The 18,705-nt window shown below is 43.3% G+C and overlaps 1 protein-coding gene across 3 annotated transcripts in view; it reads left to right on the top strand.

Annotated features, from left to right (window-relative positions):
• The window catches only part of LOC147049952 (protocadherin-15-like), a 109,258-nt gene that overhangs the window by 41,565 nt on the left and 48,988 nt on the right, over positions 1-18,705 (top strand). For all 3 annotated transcript variants that reach the window (XM_085921536.1, XM_085921535.1, XM_085921534.1), the window contains 9 exons: positions 539-604; positions 9,471-9,631; positions 11,017-11,172; positions 12,223-12,342; positions 12,681-12,791; positions 13,936-14,106; positions 15,934-16,042; positions 16,195-16,307; positions 18,376-18,582. In XM_085921536.1, the coding sequence (XP_085777662.1) occupies positions 539-604; positions 9,471-9,631; positions 11,017-11,172; positions 12,223-12,342; positions 12,681-12,791; positions 13,936-14,106; positions 15,934-16,042; positions 16,195-16,307; positions 18,376-18,582 (1,214 nt within the window). The remainder of the gene's footprint in view (positions 1-538; positions 605-9,470; positions 9,632-11,016; positions 11,173-12,222; positions 12,343-12,680; positions 12,792-13,935; positions 14,107-15,933; positions 16,043-16,194; positions 16,308-18,375; positions 18,583-18,705) is intronic.

Raw genomic sequence — 18,705 nt, 5'->3', positions numbered from 1 at the left:
TTCACTTTTTTTTTTTTCCCCCCCCTCATGCTTCTTACTCTGCTTCTCTCTGGCTCTACTAACATCTTCAGACTGGCAATATGAGGGTAAGAGGGCTGTTGTTTTAGTAGTTTCCTCCTCGTGTATTCACCCCCCCCCCCCCCACCATCGGCTTACCTCCCCCACCGCCCCATCTGGCGGCCTCTCTCATTACCTGCCCGTGAACTCGTCGCATTTCGCCTGGCGTGGCCTCCATCAGCGTTTTTTTTTTTTTTTTTAATGCCGCTGCTTCGACCACCCTGCTTGTCTGCTGTCACTGTCACGCTGTCCGCCATGCCACCTGTTATATATATATATGTATATTTAAAAAAATCTGTCAACTCTTTTGTTCCCGCCTTACTCCAATTAGTATGTCTGTTTATATTGTATCGTGAATCCTTATTATTGAGTTTCACTTCTTCCCACCACTACTACTGGAAAGTGTTTTAATGATGATTCTGTGAACTTTTTTGGTCCTATGAGTTTGATTCAACAGGGGCATATCTTTCTTTCTTGACAGAGTGTAAACTGTCCCGGCCCGGCCCCCCAGCTACTATTGTGACCATCGACGAGGAGAGCCCAAACGGTAAGTAACAAAGCGCCACAATGCCAAATTAGCAAATATTTTGGCAATCATAAATGTGTGGTCGTCCGCTGAGCTGATTCCGTCATACTGTATGTGTGCAACACGAGAATGGTGGATGCTTCAGACACACGTGACACACTTGACTTGCTCCTCCATCACATCCGTCGTCAGCCATAAGCTCGGTTTTGAATAGCGAGCCGTCTTCGCACATCTGATGAGTGTGTGATGGATTGCCGATGTGTGCTCTTGAGAGGAGGAGCTCCATGTTGATGGCAAATGCTGATGTATAAATTGGCATAGGTGTGTATTGCCATGGAGCTATTAGCATTAACAGAGCTTAACGAGGAAGCTTGTTAATTAAAGGAAATCGACATGAAAGTAAGTATTCATTGTGCATATCCCGGTCGAATCTATCCGTTTCGATCTTTGAAATGATCAAAATACTCTAAATGTCATTCAGTCACAGTGACATGTGACCCATAATTGATGAAAAATAACATTTTGCTACAACGGTTGCCTCGACTGAGGCTGTAAGGAAAATCGTGAAACTGTACAAATGTCAATTTTTTTTTTTTTTTATAATCAAAAGTCTGCTACAGATGTAATTTGGTGTTTAGCTGAGCACTTGCAGGCCAGATGAGCCCACGGCCAAAAGCCTTGCTGACGCACGTTGCATGCGTGGGCTTTGCGCTAATCCCCCCGCTCGTAAACTCCTCATTTACCTGCGAGCGGACTCCCCTCAGGCTGCGGCGTCCCTTTATATTCATCTCCGACCGTGATGAAACGACCCGCCGTTCGTCCTCGCCGTAATGGAATGTAAAACACACCGAGCCGACGCTATTGACCAAAGTAATTATCCATCTAAATGTCTTTCACCTCGTCATTGCCGTCGCCGCGCGTGCCGAGAAGTGGCGCACAATAAAAGTGCGTCCTTGTCCGGGTCTTTCCTAATCACTGAGTTTTATTATGGCAATAAAAAAAAAAAAAAAGAAAGAAAACACAATCACCTTCGTGTAATTATTGTAATCCCATCGGTGGGATGCGTTGGTTTGAATTTGCTCACTCGGTGCAAAACTCCAGACACGATTTGATTCACTTGCGTGGGAGTGATTGTTGATAGCTCTTGAATCAATTGCTTCAATATGGAGAGGACTACTTATGGTGGATTCCGTTTCAAGTATGTTGCTGTCTAAAGAGGTCCAACATGATGTCATTTAATGGCGGTTAAAGTTTACTGTCACACTGGATGTGGATTTTGATTCCGTCCTTAAAGGAGAAATCAACCCTCAAAACTTTCTTTCAAATATGTTGCATCTACCCCCCACTAGTCAAAACACGGCCTTCTAATTCATAATTACGTTTGTGAAAAATGAGTTAAGCAGAAAAATGAACCTGTATTTATTCATTTCAGGAGACGGCCATTTTGCCACTCGTCGACTGAAAATGACATGACAGTTGTCACAACCAATCACAGCTCGGCTTCAGAAAACTGGTGAGCCATGATTGGATGTTACCTGAGACCTGGCAACCGTGATGTCATTTTTCATATGACAGCAAGTGGCAAAATGGCCGCCCACTAAAATAGACAAGTGGATTTTTTTGGGTTCATTCATATTCCACAAACGAAAACAGAACATCTTTGGACTAGACATATTATTTCAAAGAAAATTTCGAGGTTGACGTTCCCCTTAAAATAAACAAATATGCACTCTGACTCTCCCAGGCTTTTCACAGAATACATTTAACTTTAGTTTGAGAAACAAGACGAGAGAAGTTTGTTGTTCACTTCCACCTGTCAGAGGACTTTAGATTTTTATTTTTTTTTAATTTTTTTATCAACAGTTGTCTGTGATGAAATTCTGTTTGATTCCTTCAAAAACGCAACAACATTTGACACGAGCTTTGAAAAGTAAGACTTCTTTATTTCCCCGTGCAATCTTTTTTATTGCTTGTTTTGATTCAAATGTTTTTTAGTTTTTTTTTTTTTTTCGCAACTTCAGAGAAAGTCTGAGTACCCACGAGGGAATATGGCTGTCGAGGAGTTCAAATGAAGCATGCGATGTTTAATTTATCGAAACTGCCGCTTCAGGTGCGCATAAGCACAAAAAGCCCAGCTGTCTTCTATAGGCTCCTTTTGTTTATTCGGCCTACCAGATAAATTCGAAGCGGTTAATTAGATTGGGCGATTTAGCGGTTAAGAGCTGTGGCTGTCAGCAGTGGGAGTGTCCCGATGAAATGTTTCATGTCATCGATGCAAAGCGCTAGTTAGCGTCGCCATAAACAAGACCGCTTTCTCCCGGCTTTTATCTTGTCTCGGCAAATTTGTGATTTGTACCAACCGTTGCTTCGAATGTACACGCTCGCATATAGGAAACGAGTAATAATCGCTGTCAAAGGTCTTTATTCAGGAGAAGTCAATTTAAAGCTCTTTTTTTATATGCTGTATGTGCCAGGTTGGATTCACTGTGCTGATAAATGACTGCCGTGTGAGTGGGAGCACCCACTAGAAGAAAAACACTTTAGTCCCGGGCAGCCTGATGCTGCAAAGCAGTATTTCCCGATATTTATTGAGCCAAGGCACACATTTAGCATTTGAAAAAATTGGATTGACAATCATGTCACAACAAATATTAGTACAGAATAATGATCATGGTCACAGACAGATTGTTTACTTTCAGTCCTGCTCTGTTTTATGGTGTTCCACAGGGTTCAATTTCGAGACCCTTTTTGTTTTCATTGTATTTTCTGCCCCTGGGATCAATCTTAAGAAAGCGTGGTATTTTCTTTCTCTGTTATGTGGATAATGAAGGCCTGGATGGTAATAAACTTTTTGAATTTTAATGCAAAGAAATTCCGGTGTTTGCTCCCAGTGGCCCTTGGTCATTGCGCCAACAGTTTCGAACTTGAGTTTTAAATTGCTTTGGATAATTATAATGCACATTTGATACCGACTCACTTTGCACTTTTGGGCTCCATTTGCACTTTTGCTTGGAAGCTAAACTGCACTTTTTAGATGTCTTGTACTCTGTTCAAAGACGGTGAAGTTAAATCGAATCTCTAAAGGGAGACTTTTGAGCCACCATGTCAATAGCAATTCCAAGACAGCAGCACTTTGTCATTACTTGATGCACTTGTGCACACTTTAAAGTACTCTCACCAATCAACTGTGTGCTACTGACAACATTCAGAGGAGGAAAACCGCATACGTGTCCTTTTTCTTTTTTTTGGGGGGGTTTTGTTTTATGTTTCAGCTCATTTCTAAAGCCGATCCATAAATCAGCCTCGCAAAGCTCGTCAGGTAGAACGGGGATCGAGCATCTTCGCCCATGAATGACTCGAGACACTCCGGACTTCTTTCGGACTATTTTCCTTTACCTTAAGGATCCATTTTGCGCTCTCTCCCCGCCACCGTTCTGGGCCGCTTCACTCGAGAGAGCCCGGAGTTAAGAGCAACCTTGTGTCATTAAAACGCCGCAGCGAACTGAAAGGCAGATCGTTATTACCTGGCAACCTGGATTAAAAAGGGTCGTATTTTTTTCTCCATAGCAAAAATACCAGGTGGTAGCCGAGTTGCCTTAAGGATTCAAAGGTCTCGAGGCAGCTCTGAAATCTTACCGGTTTAAACAATTAATGAGATGAGCCGGCCCAAGCGAGTGGAGAGAGATCGACGTCGCTATGGACTCATTATCCTCTCTTCAATTTAATTCAGTCACTTACACTATTAGGCTTCAGGTTATTGCGTTGGCCATATTTGATCTTTTCCATTACCGGAGTGTTTACCGTACCCGCTGACAGAATACTGCCATTTTTTTTTTTTCCTCCCTTCGTGATCCGTAATGAAATGTCACAAGGACGGCGTCCGTTCAGTCTCATGGGACGCTATCCTTAGTTTAGCTTCTAGTTGTTTATATTCTGTCCATTTTCTGAGTTCATTTTGGAAAAAAAAAAACCACGACCTTGTACCGACTCAGAAAGTCTATAAGACATGAGTGATTATTTTCTTCAATTCCATAGCTGTCAGTCAAAGTAGTTGCTAGCACGGACGCATGGAAAAGTTTCATATAGCTTTGCATAAACTAGCATCATTTGTAACGCCGCTAAATAGGCGGGAGAGTCGAAAAGCAAACAATGCATAGTGAAGTCTAATGACTTTGAGTTGACCATGTGTAAAGAAACTATTAAATAAAAAAAAAAAACAGTGTCTTGTTTACAAGCCTGAAAATAATCCTTTATGAGGGGCATTCCCGTGTTTATTGGTTCACTGTAAAATAAAACCTGCCTCATTTAATCACACTAACAACCCTGAAGCCATAAGGTGATTGCATTTTCTATTGATTTATTTGGAGGAAATATAGTGGGAAAGCCAGCCTTGTAAAAATAGCCACCAAATCTAATTATATAAATTTAAATCCAATTCACTGGAGTCTGTCCTTCCACCCTCATGAAAATAACTGACAAGCTGCTAAAGTTTTTTTTACTCTTTTTAATTGCGTGCATGTTCTGCATGGCTAAGCAAACTCCACCATACCAGACTGCTCTCACTCATTAAATGTGTTTGAGGAAGCCAGAGATGCAACGCTAGCTACTAGCTCGTCTATGGTGTTTGCCATTGTGTGTTAGCATTAAGCTAGCATACTTTAAGGCAAAGGTTTTTTTTTTCCGTCATTTCGGGCAGCACCTTCCAACCAATGAATGCCACTTTTTCTTTTTCAACAGTTCCTCTTATCGTTCATCCTCCCAGTCTATGTTTATAAAACATGGCCGATTCCTCTTTTTCTGAAGGGTATTGCAAAAACAAGGTGGAGAGCAACCATCTGGATGCTGCCATTGCCCAAGTGGCCAATTTGCTTATGCGGAGCAAAACAAGCTCTTGTCTGCTTCATTTGCAAAGTGTATGGCAAGAAACGTTTTCAGGGAGAAAAAAAAAATGAGAAGAAAAGAAAATGACAATGTGTCTAAGCGAGCATGACGCTCTGTTTATGGTGTTTTCTATAATTTCACGCAGATGTCTCATTAGATGTTGAAGAGGTTCCCCGTGTAGTGCACACTGTATGATCACGTCCCGATATGATGATTGCTGGGGTCATCAATATGTAATTAGAGGTGGCTATGGCAGGAAAAAAAAAAACGGATTAGCGCACACCTGCTCCCGGATTAGAGAGCAAAACAAAAGGTCGGCAGGGGTTGTAGGATTTGTGTCGTTCCTGTGAAGCTCCCGACATGCACATTGTCGCGTCATGTTTTATGTTTGCCTTTTATGTCGCTTTGAATAAAAATATACTCACTGCATGCGCGATCTTAATATTTCTGCAAGGTCAGGCTGAATGATCGAGTGATTGAATCAGTATGATATTTTTATGAAATATTTCTGAAGGTACTTTTCCCATGTCGTCATTATTTACAAACACAAGCAATGCAACAATCTGTTTGACAAGATCAAATTTCGAAAATGATTTTAAAAATCGTATTGTACTGTGATGTCGGTTTGAATTTGGGTAATTGTTTCGCCCCGTTGCAAAGGTGTCTTTTCAAAGCCCGTCACTGTTTGATATGCAAATAAAGCCCGCAATTAACGTTTATTGTGTGGATAAATGGTCATCGTAATTGCCCGCGCGCCAGCTGTAATTCAATTTGTGCTTTTTCTCACCACTTGATAGAGGAAGATGCGTTGATAAAATGTTCACTTGGCTCGCCTCATTTGCATATTAGCATAGCTGCGTAATACATTTTTTGTTTTCAATGGGAAGTCATGTAATTAAATGTTAATTTCATGCCTTCTGGTCATAATAATACAGGCTGAAAATGAACTTTTTGTTACAGGGAAAAAAAAAGTACTGCTCTATTTTCTGGCTACATATACTGTGTATCGTTTACCAATGCTAGCTTTGTTAGCGCATTAATGGAATTTTCCGTTGTCTGATTTCTTTTTATTTTTTCCTGAAATTTCAACTAGGACTGTCAATCAAAAGCTTGTAAGCCACAGTTGGCCTCTTTTGTAGAAATAAAAGCACATTTTAATTGATTTTTATAAAATCCTTCAGCATAATGGACAGCTATTTCTCATATTGTAATGTCTGTGCCATTTCGAGGCTCTAATGGACTTTCTCCACATGTTCTCTGGTGACGACAATTTTTCCCTCTCGGGACATTTGCTTAAGAAGCCGTCGAGCACTCAGTCATTCAAATATCACGAAGATGCTTGAAGCTCATATGCTTCTCGTATTTTATTTTCTAGTCGTTGGAAAAAAAGGGAGACATAGACCTGCTATTTTTGAGTCTTGCAGACGTTGTAGCTGTTGGGGACAACTATCTTTGAAGTGAGATATTTTGCTTTCAAACTTTGAAATCACTCTGAATTATAAATTTGGAAATTCAATTCCATAGCTGCGTTGCTTTCTGTTGCCGACTTTGAAAACCTTTCTGACATTCCCCGACATGTTATTTCCGTCGTTTCGCCGCGTACGATAACATTGAAAATTATTTATTAGTGACCGAGCAGCCCGTCGTGATACTTTGGATGTCTTTCAACGCAACTCTGGACAAACTCACAAAGTCTGTCTGACATTTATTATCAATAGAGCCGCCCCGGGCTGTAAATCACGACGACATCTTGGAATTGGAAGCTGCAGAGGACTCGGATACAACCAAAGCTCAGTTCTGACCTTTTCCGGGTTACGCCGTAGCATTTAATTACGTTTTCAAGACCCATGTCCAAAGTTTATGAGTTAATACAGCGAGATGAAAGCGTCCTGCCTAAAGCATACACTGCTCATCAAGAATTATTGCACCAAGCCTGGTAACAAGTCCTAATTTGAACAATACTTTATGTTTATACACAACCCAGTGAGAGGCCATTTTTCGATAAGGACTCGGACTTGATTGTCTCTTAACAGTTCAATGCTTACTTGAGACTTGATGACTAAGAGCAGATTAAGGTATGGATCCAGCCGGACTTTTATTTGCTCCCCTGAAGTATTTTTAAGTGCTTTGCTTGGAAATTGCTAAGGGAAGTCCGCGTTGCAATAATGTTCACACTAAATTATATTGTACGTCCTCAGTGACCTGATTTGGAACAAAGACTGGGAGTATAATAGTCCAAAAGTCAAAAAGTATTGTGACCATCATGAGCAGGACATGATTTGTAGGTACGGGATGCACCTTGCTATAAAATATGTCAGATAAGAACTGCTTGTCAAGGCTCCCATGAGCGAGGCACTAAAAGGATCTATAAAAGCATATGGAGTGGATATAAAAAGTCGACACACCCCTGTTTGGTTGCAAGGTTTTTGTGGTATAAAAATGTGGGAAATAATTTAAAAACATTTTTACTGTTGTGAATAGATAAAAAAAAACAGATAGTTGGGTTGCACAAGTGTACACACCCTCTTATATCAGGGGTGTGTTCAGAATTTTCAATGTCCTATTCAAATTCATGTTGCAAAGTTGGGGGTCCTTACAGCTGCCATTTAGTTGACTTTAGATTGCTAACCCATTTTCGTTTAGAAGTATTTTCCAAGCGTTTTTACTTGGACATTAATGTAAGTCATCAGGCAAGTTAGTGCTGCCTTCAGTCCATCATGGCCTCCCCGTTGTGTATGACTTTGGAGTCGGTAAGGGACGTTTGCAATCTGGCAGTTACGGACATTTCCCTAAACCAAATTAGCAGGCTTCTAGTCCGACGTGGAAAAGTAGATAGTGTTGCCCAGACTGAAATTAACCCACTTTCAGAGGATGGCGGACTGTTCATTTTCCAAGCCTTGCATTGACAAAAAAATCTGCTCGGGGAGGCCGCGCTGGAACAAGTGGCTGCGTACCCATGACGACCGTATTCATGGAAAGCTAAAATGATAAAAGAGGTGCTGCACATAATTGTGTCTTTTGGAACCATTCTCGCTACTAAATGAAACGGATGATGTACGTCGGCGTCGACACAACACCCGTTACGTCTTGTCAAAAAATATCCAAAGCCATTAGCCCCAATTTAGCATTTGGAAAGCTTCTACGGCACAAACGCATCTTAGCCGTGGTGAGATTTTTAGCAAGGTTGCGCGTTGTACCCTCTGACAGCTGCTATGTGAAGTTATCTTGGCATGAAGGTTGGATAAAGACATCATATGTTTCATCGGGCGAGATAATTGAGGTTAACAGAAAAAAACGCACCGGCTGCCATGATGATGACATTATGATTGTTTACTTGGCAACGTTACGCTAACACAAGAGAACAGACGATTAAGCTATCGGTGTCAGTTTTCACTATTGATCTGAATGATCCGAAGTTTTCTTGTTATTCTTTCAGGCCAAAGTTATTTAATTAATGGACTAATGGAGCCACTTAAAAGTCAAGTGACTTAGCAGCTCTTGGAAAAAAACAAACAGCCTTCAGCAGGAGGGCCAAAGCTGTCCAAGACGGTGGCAATCCTGTGGTCAAGTTCAATCGATAGCAATTACAAGGTTAGCTATTGACGCCGATGTGCCGGCCGCCTTCGGGCTAATCGTTAACGGCCACATGAAAGGTTTCTTTATTAGAACACGGCCGAAACTGGACACATTCACATTAAGATTTCGGTAATAGGGAAGTACCGTTACTTACCATTTTGTGGCATCTTGGAACCAAACGATAATGTTGAAGTGAGTTGAGGAGCTCAATTTAGACAAAAGTAGTGCCTCGCTGCCATCTTAAATGATCTCGGTGCCAAAAAACAATTTCTTTCCACGACGATTAACGATATAGTAGACACAGTCGTGCATGTTTATTATGATAGTTGAAACTTTTTAATGAATCGTTTTTAGTTGTGGCATCTTGCAAATATTGTATAATACTAAACATGTCCTCCCTGCACTTAATTCCACCCAATTTTGCTTTCAGGCACGGTTCTGGTGGAAAACATGCAGATAAACGGCCGAGCCCAGGACCCGGGTAGAACCATCTCGTTGACTTTACTGGACAACCACGACTACTGGGTCATATTGGAACCCACGCGACAGAGGCTCTTCCTCAACAGCACCGGCCGCGTTTTGGACCGAGATGTAAGTATGCAACAAAATCCAAATGGACCCAATGTTTCGAGCTTTTTCGGTTCTGCTTTTATCCTCTAGTAAGTAAATAAGAATCGTCTCTTGTTAAGGTCCATTTGCATTATAGAAGTATTGGTTTCTTTTTCTGGCCTGGGCTTAAGCGCTCTTCTGGTTGGTGATTAAAGGTTTATAAACACGCATTTATTTTATATTCATTGTAACTCCAGCCTGTTCTTTATTGAGGTCATTAATTCTTAAAGCCAGAGAACAGTGGGGAGCTACTAAAATTAAGAATAGATTAAATAGAAATTAATAGCCACACTGGCTCCTCGCAATAAATTAGCTTGCTTTTCCCCCCCCCCCCTTTGGCCATGTTTAAGAGGAACAAGCCAGAGGAAATAGAAACCTAGTCAGACTTGTAACTTTACAAAAAAAAAATTGCAAATAGAAATAAATGTAACACGAGTGGCTCATTTGTGTTTCTTTGAGTCATTTTGTCATCATTTGGCTTGCGTTCACATCCATCTTTAGATAAGAGAGGTCATAAATCAAACTTGACATGCCTGATAGGCTCAATTAGCGATCTGCAATTTTGGACTAATTAAAGCCTTTATACCTTGATGGTCAATCGGGGTAAAAAGCAATTATCTGTGACAGGGAGTGTGGAAGAACGTCAATCACGAAATTAAACAAAATGTTCCGCTTTGTCCCCTTACTGCTTTTGTCATGGGCAGTCAAGATAAATTTTGAAAACTTTTGTTCTTTTAGTTTGGGCATCTGTCATGTTTTTCTCGCGTTATCATTTTGCCCAATGTCGTTTTAACGACCTACGTTGCAGCTTAAATCTATTCAAACAAATCTTAATCAGAGAAGAATGTGAGCGAGTTGTGCCTCCAGACAACTTGGCAAAGAGGTACGAGGCGGGTAAGGTCCTTCTGCAATGTGCACTAAACCCAAGCAGAGAGTCGATCAAATCTCGTCTCGTTGTCAAAGTATTGCTGTATTAAAAAAAAAAAAAGGCTGCAGAGTCTTACTGAAATTCCAAACTAAAGAAAACTAAAAGAAACATTTGTTTGTTTGCCATGCGTGACAATTTAATAAACAGCTGCCTCTCTGAAATGTCACAATTGGTTTTGTTTTCATGGATATAGCAAGCCATTTTGATGAAATTGCTGCTAATGAGCAAATGGATGCAGACATTTGACAACAAGACAATTTAAAAAATGCCAACAGCGTCGCTCAGATAGAAAGACTGCACTTAGGAAAATGTCTGCTTCCAAAATAAAAGCAAATCGCTTTTTTGCTCATGATAACCCCAGGCTATTGCCAAACAAATAATAGCACACAACACTGGGCCAAAATTATTATTTTTATTTTATTTTTTTCCACCCCCCAAGCCTCCCAACTACATCACCACCATCGTGGTTCAGGTTCAGTGCACCAACGAACTGGTCGGTACCGTCATTCTGCACGAGGTCCGGATCGTGGTGAGGGACCGTAATGACAACACACCGCGTTTTCAGCATCCACGTTACTATGTGGCTGTCAACGAGGTAAGGGCAAACACTCTCTATGGAACAAAAATGATCTGATTGTGTTTAAGGTGACAGAGACTCTCCACACTTCACTTTTTTGATACATTGGAATTAGTAGCTAAATGACAGACAAATATCCATTTGTAACATGACTTAGTCCTAATCTGGCAAACATCTTCGCATTATTGTTTCACTTTCGTGCCCCTGTAGTGCAGCCCTCGCTTTGTAATTGCTTTTTGTGGAAGTCCAATTAAAACGAGGATAAGCCTGCAACTCTTATGAGTGTAAATGCAAATACAATAAAAATGAAAGCTCCGGGCAACAATTTCTCATTCAATGTTTCAAACAATCATCAAATTTTCACGCCGTACACCCGCCACCCACGTCGGCTGGCTTTCGGTAAAGACGATTTGGCTAAAGTGCAAGTCTTGGAATTTTAACGTAAACTGGCTCTTTTTTTTTATGAATCCTAATTTTCTTCAACTCGATCCGTCCATATTTGCTCTCTCTATGCAAACCCGGGCATGTGTTTCATTTGCCGCGAGTACGTTCAAGCTGTGAAGGTTCAGCAGGCCATTATGTAAGTTGACTCCAGCACGCTGCGTATTCACCTCTGCGTCTCCCCCCAACCGCCTCCCCCGCAACCGTCTGATGATAATTCCCCCCGCAGGATTGTGATCAATCTCCACTTTTTTGACTCTCGCCTCGCTTGCATACGCTCAAGGTCCGCTGTGTTATCACCGCGTCGTCGTGTGAGTCACGGCGCACAAATGCTCTCCCCCGGCCCGCGCCTACGGCTCCGGGGATCGCCGCTGATTCTCATACTTACTTTTATTATTCTGTCAGCAGTGCTCATAAGCCCTCAGCTGCGGCCCGGCTGCTGACGGCAATGTTTTCCCTTTTTTTTTATTTGCTCGGTCGTGTCCGCTAATGGCATGCGGGTGGATGGTGTAATGGCGTTGACCGTGCATAGGCCTTCTCTTAACAACAACAAAAAACAAAACAGGAGCTCAAAAGAGCTGCTGATGTGACTTTCCCATACCGTCTCATATTTTTTTACTCCTACAGCTCACCCCGGTGGGAACGACCATATTTACCGGCTTCTCTGGAAGAAACGGAGCCACCGACATCGACGATGGGCCCAATGGACATATAGAATACAGCGTTCTGTATAACGCCAATGACCCGGTATTGTATTGCACTTTTCCCACGACGCTCTCCTATTGGCTACTGCTCACCTTGGCGTAAACGTGCCCTTATTTGGCAGCGGTTGCTAAGCTGTGCCTTTTCTCGCTTTTTAATAACGTCAACATCGTCTGAGAAAGATGAGTTGTTGAAGCGTGGCTATGCTATATTTTGTCTAACATTTGAATTCAAATCACATGATTCTATTCCTCTTAGCCAAGTAGCGGAGATCCAACAGCCCCAAACTGAGCCAAGTGGAAATCGCTTCGCCATTAACCCGACTGGACTTCCTCAGCTGTCGCTTAAGTCATTAGTCACGCCTCCGTCATTTCTCCTTGCAGGAATCCAACAGCACGGTGAGCGTCGCAAATACCCTGTCGGGACACATTGTTCTAGCTGAGAGACTCAACTACGAGGAGAGAACACGCTACCTGGTTCTGATCCAAGCCAACGTAAGTGGACCAGGCTCTCGTTTTAGCTCTAAGCACCGTATAAGTGCTCCGTCTCTACTACTCAATTTGATGCAAATGTACACTTGGTCTGTGATGCTCCTCCGGCTCAAAGGTCAACTTTTCCGTGGCATTATTAATGGTGAACATAAGGAAAGAATATAGTCACCTACGCTGGAGGAATAATTGATGGCGGTGGTCAAGGAGAGAATTGACTCCAGCGCACCTCGAACATACAGTCGGTGCGCTAGAGGAACAAATGAAACCATCACATTTCCCTTCCTTAGAAGGTCAAAGACGGGAAGGGAGGCACTTGTTCGCCGGCCACGAGCTCATTGATTTTACTCCAATTGACCTTCAAGTGATTGACACGCACCGTGTGACCACAGCCGTTCCCGAGTATCGCGCTAACATTAGCGACAATATGCGAAAAACATCCCCTCGCAGTCACGCAAAGCATATTATTTTACCAAACTCAAAATAATAGACATTAGAGCTTGACACGTACCGCCGTGATTCGGATTATTCCCGCCCTTGGCACTTTGCGAATAACTTTGCACGACAGAGTTGATTGAAGTGCTACTTAAGGAGGTGTAATGTCCGGCGCTGTGCAGAACATATCAAAACAAGTCATCCTAACGATGCCATTAAAGCAGCCAAAATCATTGGCCCTCGGCTTCCCGACGGGAAAATAAATTACTCCGGCCGGGCTCCATTCCAGTAAATATTTCACAGCCGGGGGTCTGATTTCATTATAACCTAGCAATAAGTCACCCTAAGAAGTAAACTTATGAGATTAAACACATCAGGATTGAAGATTTAGGCTAGGGCCGCTGATGGTCATTGTGCAGCTGATCTTATTCTTTCCAAGGGTGGCGGGGCGATCGCATGACTCAGCGTTTCCCAAAAAAATGGAAGAAAAGCGTACGATTTACAAGAAGTCTCTCGCTGTGTGTCAAAAGTTTAATTATACTTGGACTTTGTGAACTTCCTTCACAAGCGCTCCGCTTCATTTCTCAATCTTTGCCTCTCTGGGAACAATCTCTTAGAGATTAGGATTATTGAGGTGGGAGTAAAAAAAATATATTTTAATGGAGGATGAATATTTGAAAAATGTTGTCAACAAAAACCATTGTTTTGCTTCCAGGACCGGGCGCCGTACCCACCCAACAGACGCACGGCCACCACCACGTTAACGGTGGACGTTTTAGACGGCGACGACCTCGGACCCATGTTCCTGCCGTGCGTTTTGGTCAACAACACTCACGACTGCAACCCCCTCACCTACCGCGCCGCCATCCCCGAACTCACCCAACCGGTAAGACCCATCGGATGGCCGAACTCTCGTTGATCCTTGATTGAAGTTTGGATGTTTGGACTCTCCGGAACACGACGTACGAGCCAGTCGCAGTTGTTTATTCAGCCGAGCCCGCTGTGTGATGTACTTACTGTATAATTCATCATAAAAGCTTCGCCCCTGCTCTCAAGCGGCAGCCATAGAAGCGGGGGCTAATCCTTCACCGGAAGAAAACCTTGCCCCCCCCCCTCCCCTGCCGTCGTCTGGTTGCTTGTTCCCACCTCAGCGCCGCGTGTGACAGACTTCAATTAGGACTGATGTTGTAGTCATGCTGAATGTGCAATTTTTTTTTCTTCTGCATAGCAAAGAGCAACCAGTCACTCGTGCAAGTCTCAAGTGCATCTGAAGTTGTAACTTTCAAGCCATTCTCCAGCCACTTTGTCAATGTTGCTCTATAGTCACTCAATATTTGTTTGTTTTTTTTCAAGAAAATTGCTCTTTCTCATGAGCTGAAAGCAGCATTGTTGCTCACTTTTTACTTTTTCTTTTCCCAACATCAAAACGCCAGAACGTCGCCCCCGCCGGGAGCTTTGTCTCCTCCTAATTGATGATTGCATTGTAATTAATCACAACGGAGCGACGGCTGCTATTAAGTCGATGTGAAATAATGCCGGGCTCCCGACTCGCGTGTATAATGACCACGGGAGGAGGGTATTAAAGCTAATCATCATTGTGCCGAGCCAGGGGGATTGGATTTAGCACACCTCCAGACATTGTAAAAACGAGAGGCCTTCTGAGAGAGGGCTGGGAGGATTACCCCGGAGCTGGGAGATATAAATATACACCCTGGGGGAGCGAATTTTCTTTTTTTTGTTTTTTTTTTCCCAGACAGACATTTTTTGGAGAGGCATGTGTCTGACTAAGCCGAGCATTTTTTTTTCTCTCCCTTATTCACCTGCATAGAAAGAACAGTTCTGAAAATATGACATGCTAAACATATTCCCCCTAAGCTATATGTTAAGATCTAGTTTTGTAAAGCCGCTTAATTGTTGTCGAGGATGTCGGCTTGTGCCCGACCGCGCCGTCGCAAATACGTTTACCTCGAAACGCAACGCTGTTATCGGCGAGCGTCGTGAAGCGTGCTAATTGGAAAGCTCTCTTCGCGGCGGTTCATTAAGCGGTCTATAAGTCGCACTCCGGCTTCGTTTACGCCGACGTCGATATTTGACGTATGAAGTCGGGCAATGCGCGGAAATAGAATTTTCTCCTGCCCTTAACACAAAGAAGTTGACATTTGGAATAATCCATAACGAGATCAAGTGGAACATAAACCGACCAAAATTTATTTTTTATATACGTCTGATATTTGTAGACGTGGCGAACAGAGACACATTTGGCATATAAATTCAATTTTTTTATTTATTTATGTGCATACTACTGTAACTTGAACAATATTTAGTGCCGGTACCACAGACGAACCCGGCCGATAACATTTTGGTGGATTTTCAAAATTTCAATTACAACTCCAAAGAGGAAGATGAACTGCAGTGTTGCTTTCCGGAGGCACAAACGTAATCCTTTCCCAGCGCAGACCAAAGTGGGATAACGTTTATAATGAGAAGAATATCAGCAGGCGGAGCTTCGGGCTCATTTGGTTAAACAGGGAGACTTTCTTTTCAAAAGAGCTCAAATCTGATACAGACAAACAAAAAAACAGAAATGGAATAAATAATTGTCTTGCTTTTTCGGCGGGGGGCAAATTTCGTACGACTCGAATTCTCCGCATAATGATGCACGCGGTTATTTTCGGAGACCGTCACAATCTGCCTTTTCGTCTTCTGACCGCAGAGCAAATTGAACCCTCTCAATGTGACCCCTCCCATCCGGGCGGTGGACATGGACAGAAACATCCAACCGCCGTCAGACAGGCCCGGCGTGCGTTACTTCATCCTGGTTGGTAAGTTCATCACGTCGCCCCCCTCGCCATTGATTTTTACTCATTTAATCTTCCTCACCTCTGCCGCGACGACACGCTTTGACTTTTGAACGATCGCTCTTGCCGCTCCATCTTTTCTCAGCTTTTTTTTTTTTCTTTCTTCTTCGTCGCAGGCCATCCGGCCGCGTATCCTCAGTACTTTTCCCTGAACAAAACTACGGCAGAGCTTCACGTCCTGCAGCCCATCAGCAGGGACTTGTATCAAAGGTTCACGCTTGTTATTAAGGTAAAAGATGAATTGGAATGTGCTCATTAATGTTGCATCGGCACGGCTACTTTTGTCTCCTTTGTTCTGCAGAATATAAAAAAAAAAGCAACCCTGGTCCTAATCTGGTTCCTGTCTCAGTGTTAGGGTGAATTTTGATCCAGTTTTTATCACAAGTCGAGGTCCGCTTCATGTTTTAGATGTTTTCTTCCTCCAAGACACAATTGTATCTCTACTTGTGCTGCTCCACCAGTGCTGTTCCAGTTCATATCAAAGTGTTTTGATTGCAGAGCTGGTCCAGTTTGTAACCTTAGGTTAGGGTCTAGGCGAGACCATGTCCATCTTGCTTCTAATCTTGAAAGTGAGCATGATGTTTTGAGTTGGCGAGTCCACCTGTTCCAAAAAGATAGCCTCAACCGCCGAAGGCTGTCTTACCTTATCGAGAGCCGCTTTCCCCGATCGAACCTAAGTTGATGTGACGATTCACGAGGGGGGGGGAATGTTGCTTCTCTCGCATGAATCTTAATCTCAACTGCTTGAACCCCACCCCCCACCCACAAAGATCAGAAGAAGAGAAGCTAAAAGGGGAAGCACTAGAAATACATACGATACAGTGGAGTTTTGATTGACAGTTAAGAACGGCCTCCGAAGACCAAGAGTGAAAATTAGACTTTGGTGTCTTGAGACAACAGGAACAAATGGAGGGCGAGTGGTCTCGTCATACACCGGGGCGAGAAAAACAAAACCGCCTACGGTGAGTTTGACAGGAACGATGCGGTCGGGAGACACGCCAGCAGCGCTAAGCGGCTGAATCTCCCGCTTGGTAGCGACGAGGCAGAGGTTATTTAGCTCCGCTTGCTAGAAACGGTAACCCGGCTAAAGTGTAGATTCTCAAGAGAACACTGTCTGTCTTTTTACCAGGCTCAAATGTACGCTAATGTTCAGACAGCCAGCACATCATCTTCCCCAGCGTGTTTTTTTTTGTTTTTGTTTGTTCCAGAGAGCGCGTTGGATCTATGGTTAAGGAGATTGTGGGCGAGCGGTCCGATGTGACCGGCAATGAAACCAGGTTGTAATATAAGTCGATAGCGGCAAGTATAATCGGCAATATGGAATCGTCACGCCCGCTTTTGGATAATTAGCGCCAATGACAAAATGGCAAAATCGAGCCCGCGTGCGGAATTAGTTTCAGGTCGTGGCTTCGACTGATGTTGCCTCACTCCCCACCCGCCCACAGTCTCTCGTTTGTGTTTTTCCGATGTTTCCTCGGTGTGGGTGGCATGGCGGGCGCTGATTGGATAGAGCGCAAGCGCAGCTCATCGCTTCAGTTTGATCCGCTCAAGCTGCTCTCAAGTCACATTAAGGGAAGACTCGCATAGGATGACACGCACGTTATAAAAATCGATCACACGGCAAAAACCGCTGCTTCGTTTCCATCCTGACATTGGCTGCTTTTAATTTACAAACTGCATCTGTGGTGTAAGAATGTTGAATTCCAATTTTATTCAATTGGCAAATATTCACTGATTTAATATATTTTTTTTCTACATAATGGACAGATGGGAGTCTCAATGTTGACTTCGTGGACCTTCACGGTCTGCATGCCTCGTGTTACCAAAACGGATCGACCAAATACAAAGTAACAGTTGGAATTGAATTATTAAGTTTCTGGCGGACTCATCAAAGACAATCCGCCACGGTTGCATTGATTGTGAGTTATGGTCGTGCGCTGACTGATAGACTTGTTTACTTTTCAAACTCAGCCTGCTGCCTGTTGCACGGCGAGCTCGTTGCCTTTTGCCGTCCGGCGCCGCTAGCGTGGATGATGGCGTCCGCGCTAACTATAAAGACCCCGTTTTGCCACTAGATGGCAACAAAGCACTAATTTGATTTTAGACAAAGCTATGGCTTATGTGAATGAATCTCCTCCAATATCTTCAACTTAGTTCCATTATAACCAGATGCTGCCACAAGATAGCGCCAAATCAGCACTCAGACAGGAAATAGGTCAGTTTTTCAGTGAATAAACGCTAGGGAAGAAGAATGACCTCAAAGCGCCATTGTATTTATTTTTCCGTCGTGTTTTCAGGCCGAACAGGACAACGGCCACCCCCTGCCGGCCTACGCTGACCTCATCGTGGAAATCCTCGACGAGAACAACCAGGCGCCGTACTTCCAATTTGTCACGTACCAGGGCTACGTGAGCGAGTCGTCCCCGGTGGGCACCACCATCTCGGCAGGGGTCAACCTCACCACGCCGTTGGGGATCGTGGCATTGGATAACGACGTCGAGGAGGTAACGGTCGTCCTACCTGCGGCGCCGACCGATCATTATCATTTCCGTAAATGATCCATAATTAATGTCCATTTATGAGTCATTTTCATTGTTTGTCGTCATCGTAGCTGTCCCCCGGTGATA

Source organism: Syngnathus leptorhynchus, chromosome 10 (genome assembly GCF_054491065.1).
Source record: "Syngnathus leptorhynchus isolate UIUO chromosome 10, UIUO_Slep, whole genome shotgun sequence".
In the NCBI taxonomy this organism is placed as follows: domain Eukaryota; kingdom Metazoa; phylum Chordata; class Actinopteri; order Syngnathiformes; family Syngnathidae; genus Syngnathus; species Syngnathus leptorhynchus.
This window is presented reverse-complemented; position numbering and strand designations above follow the sequence as displayed.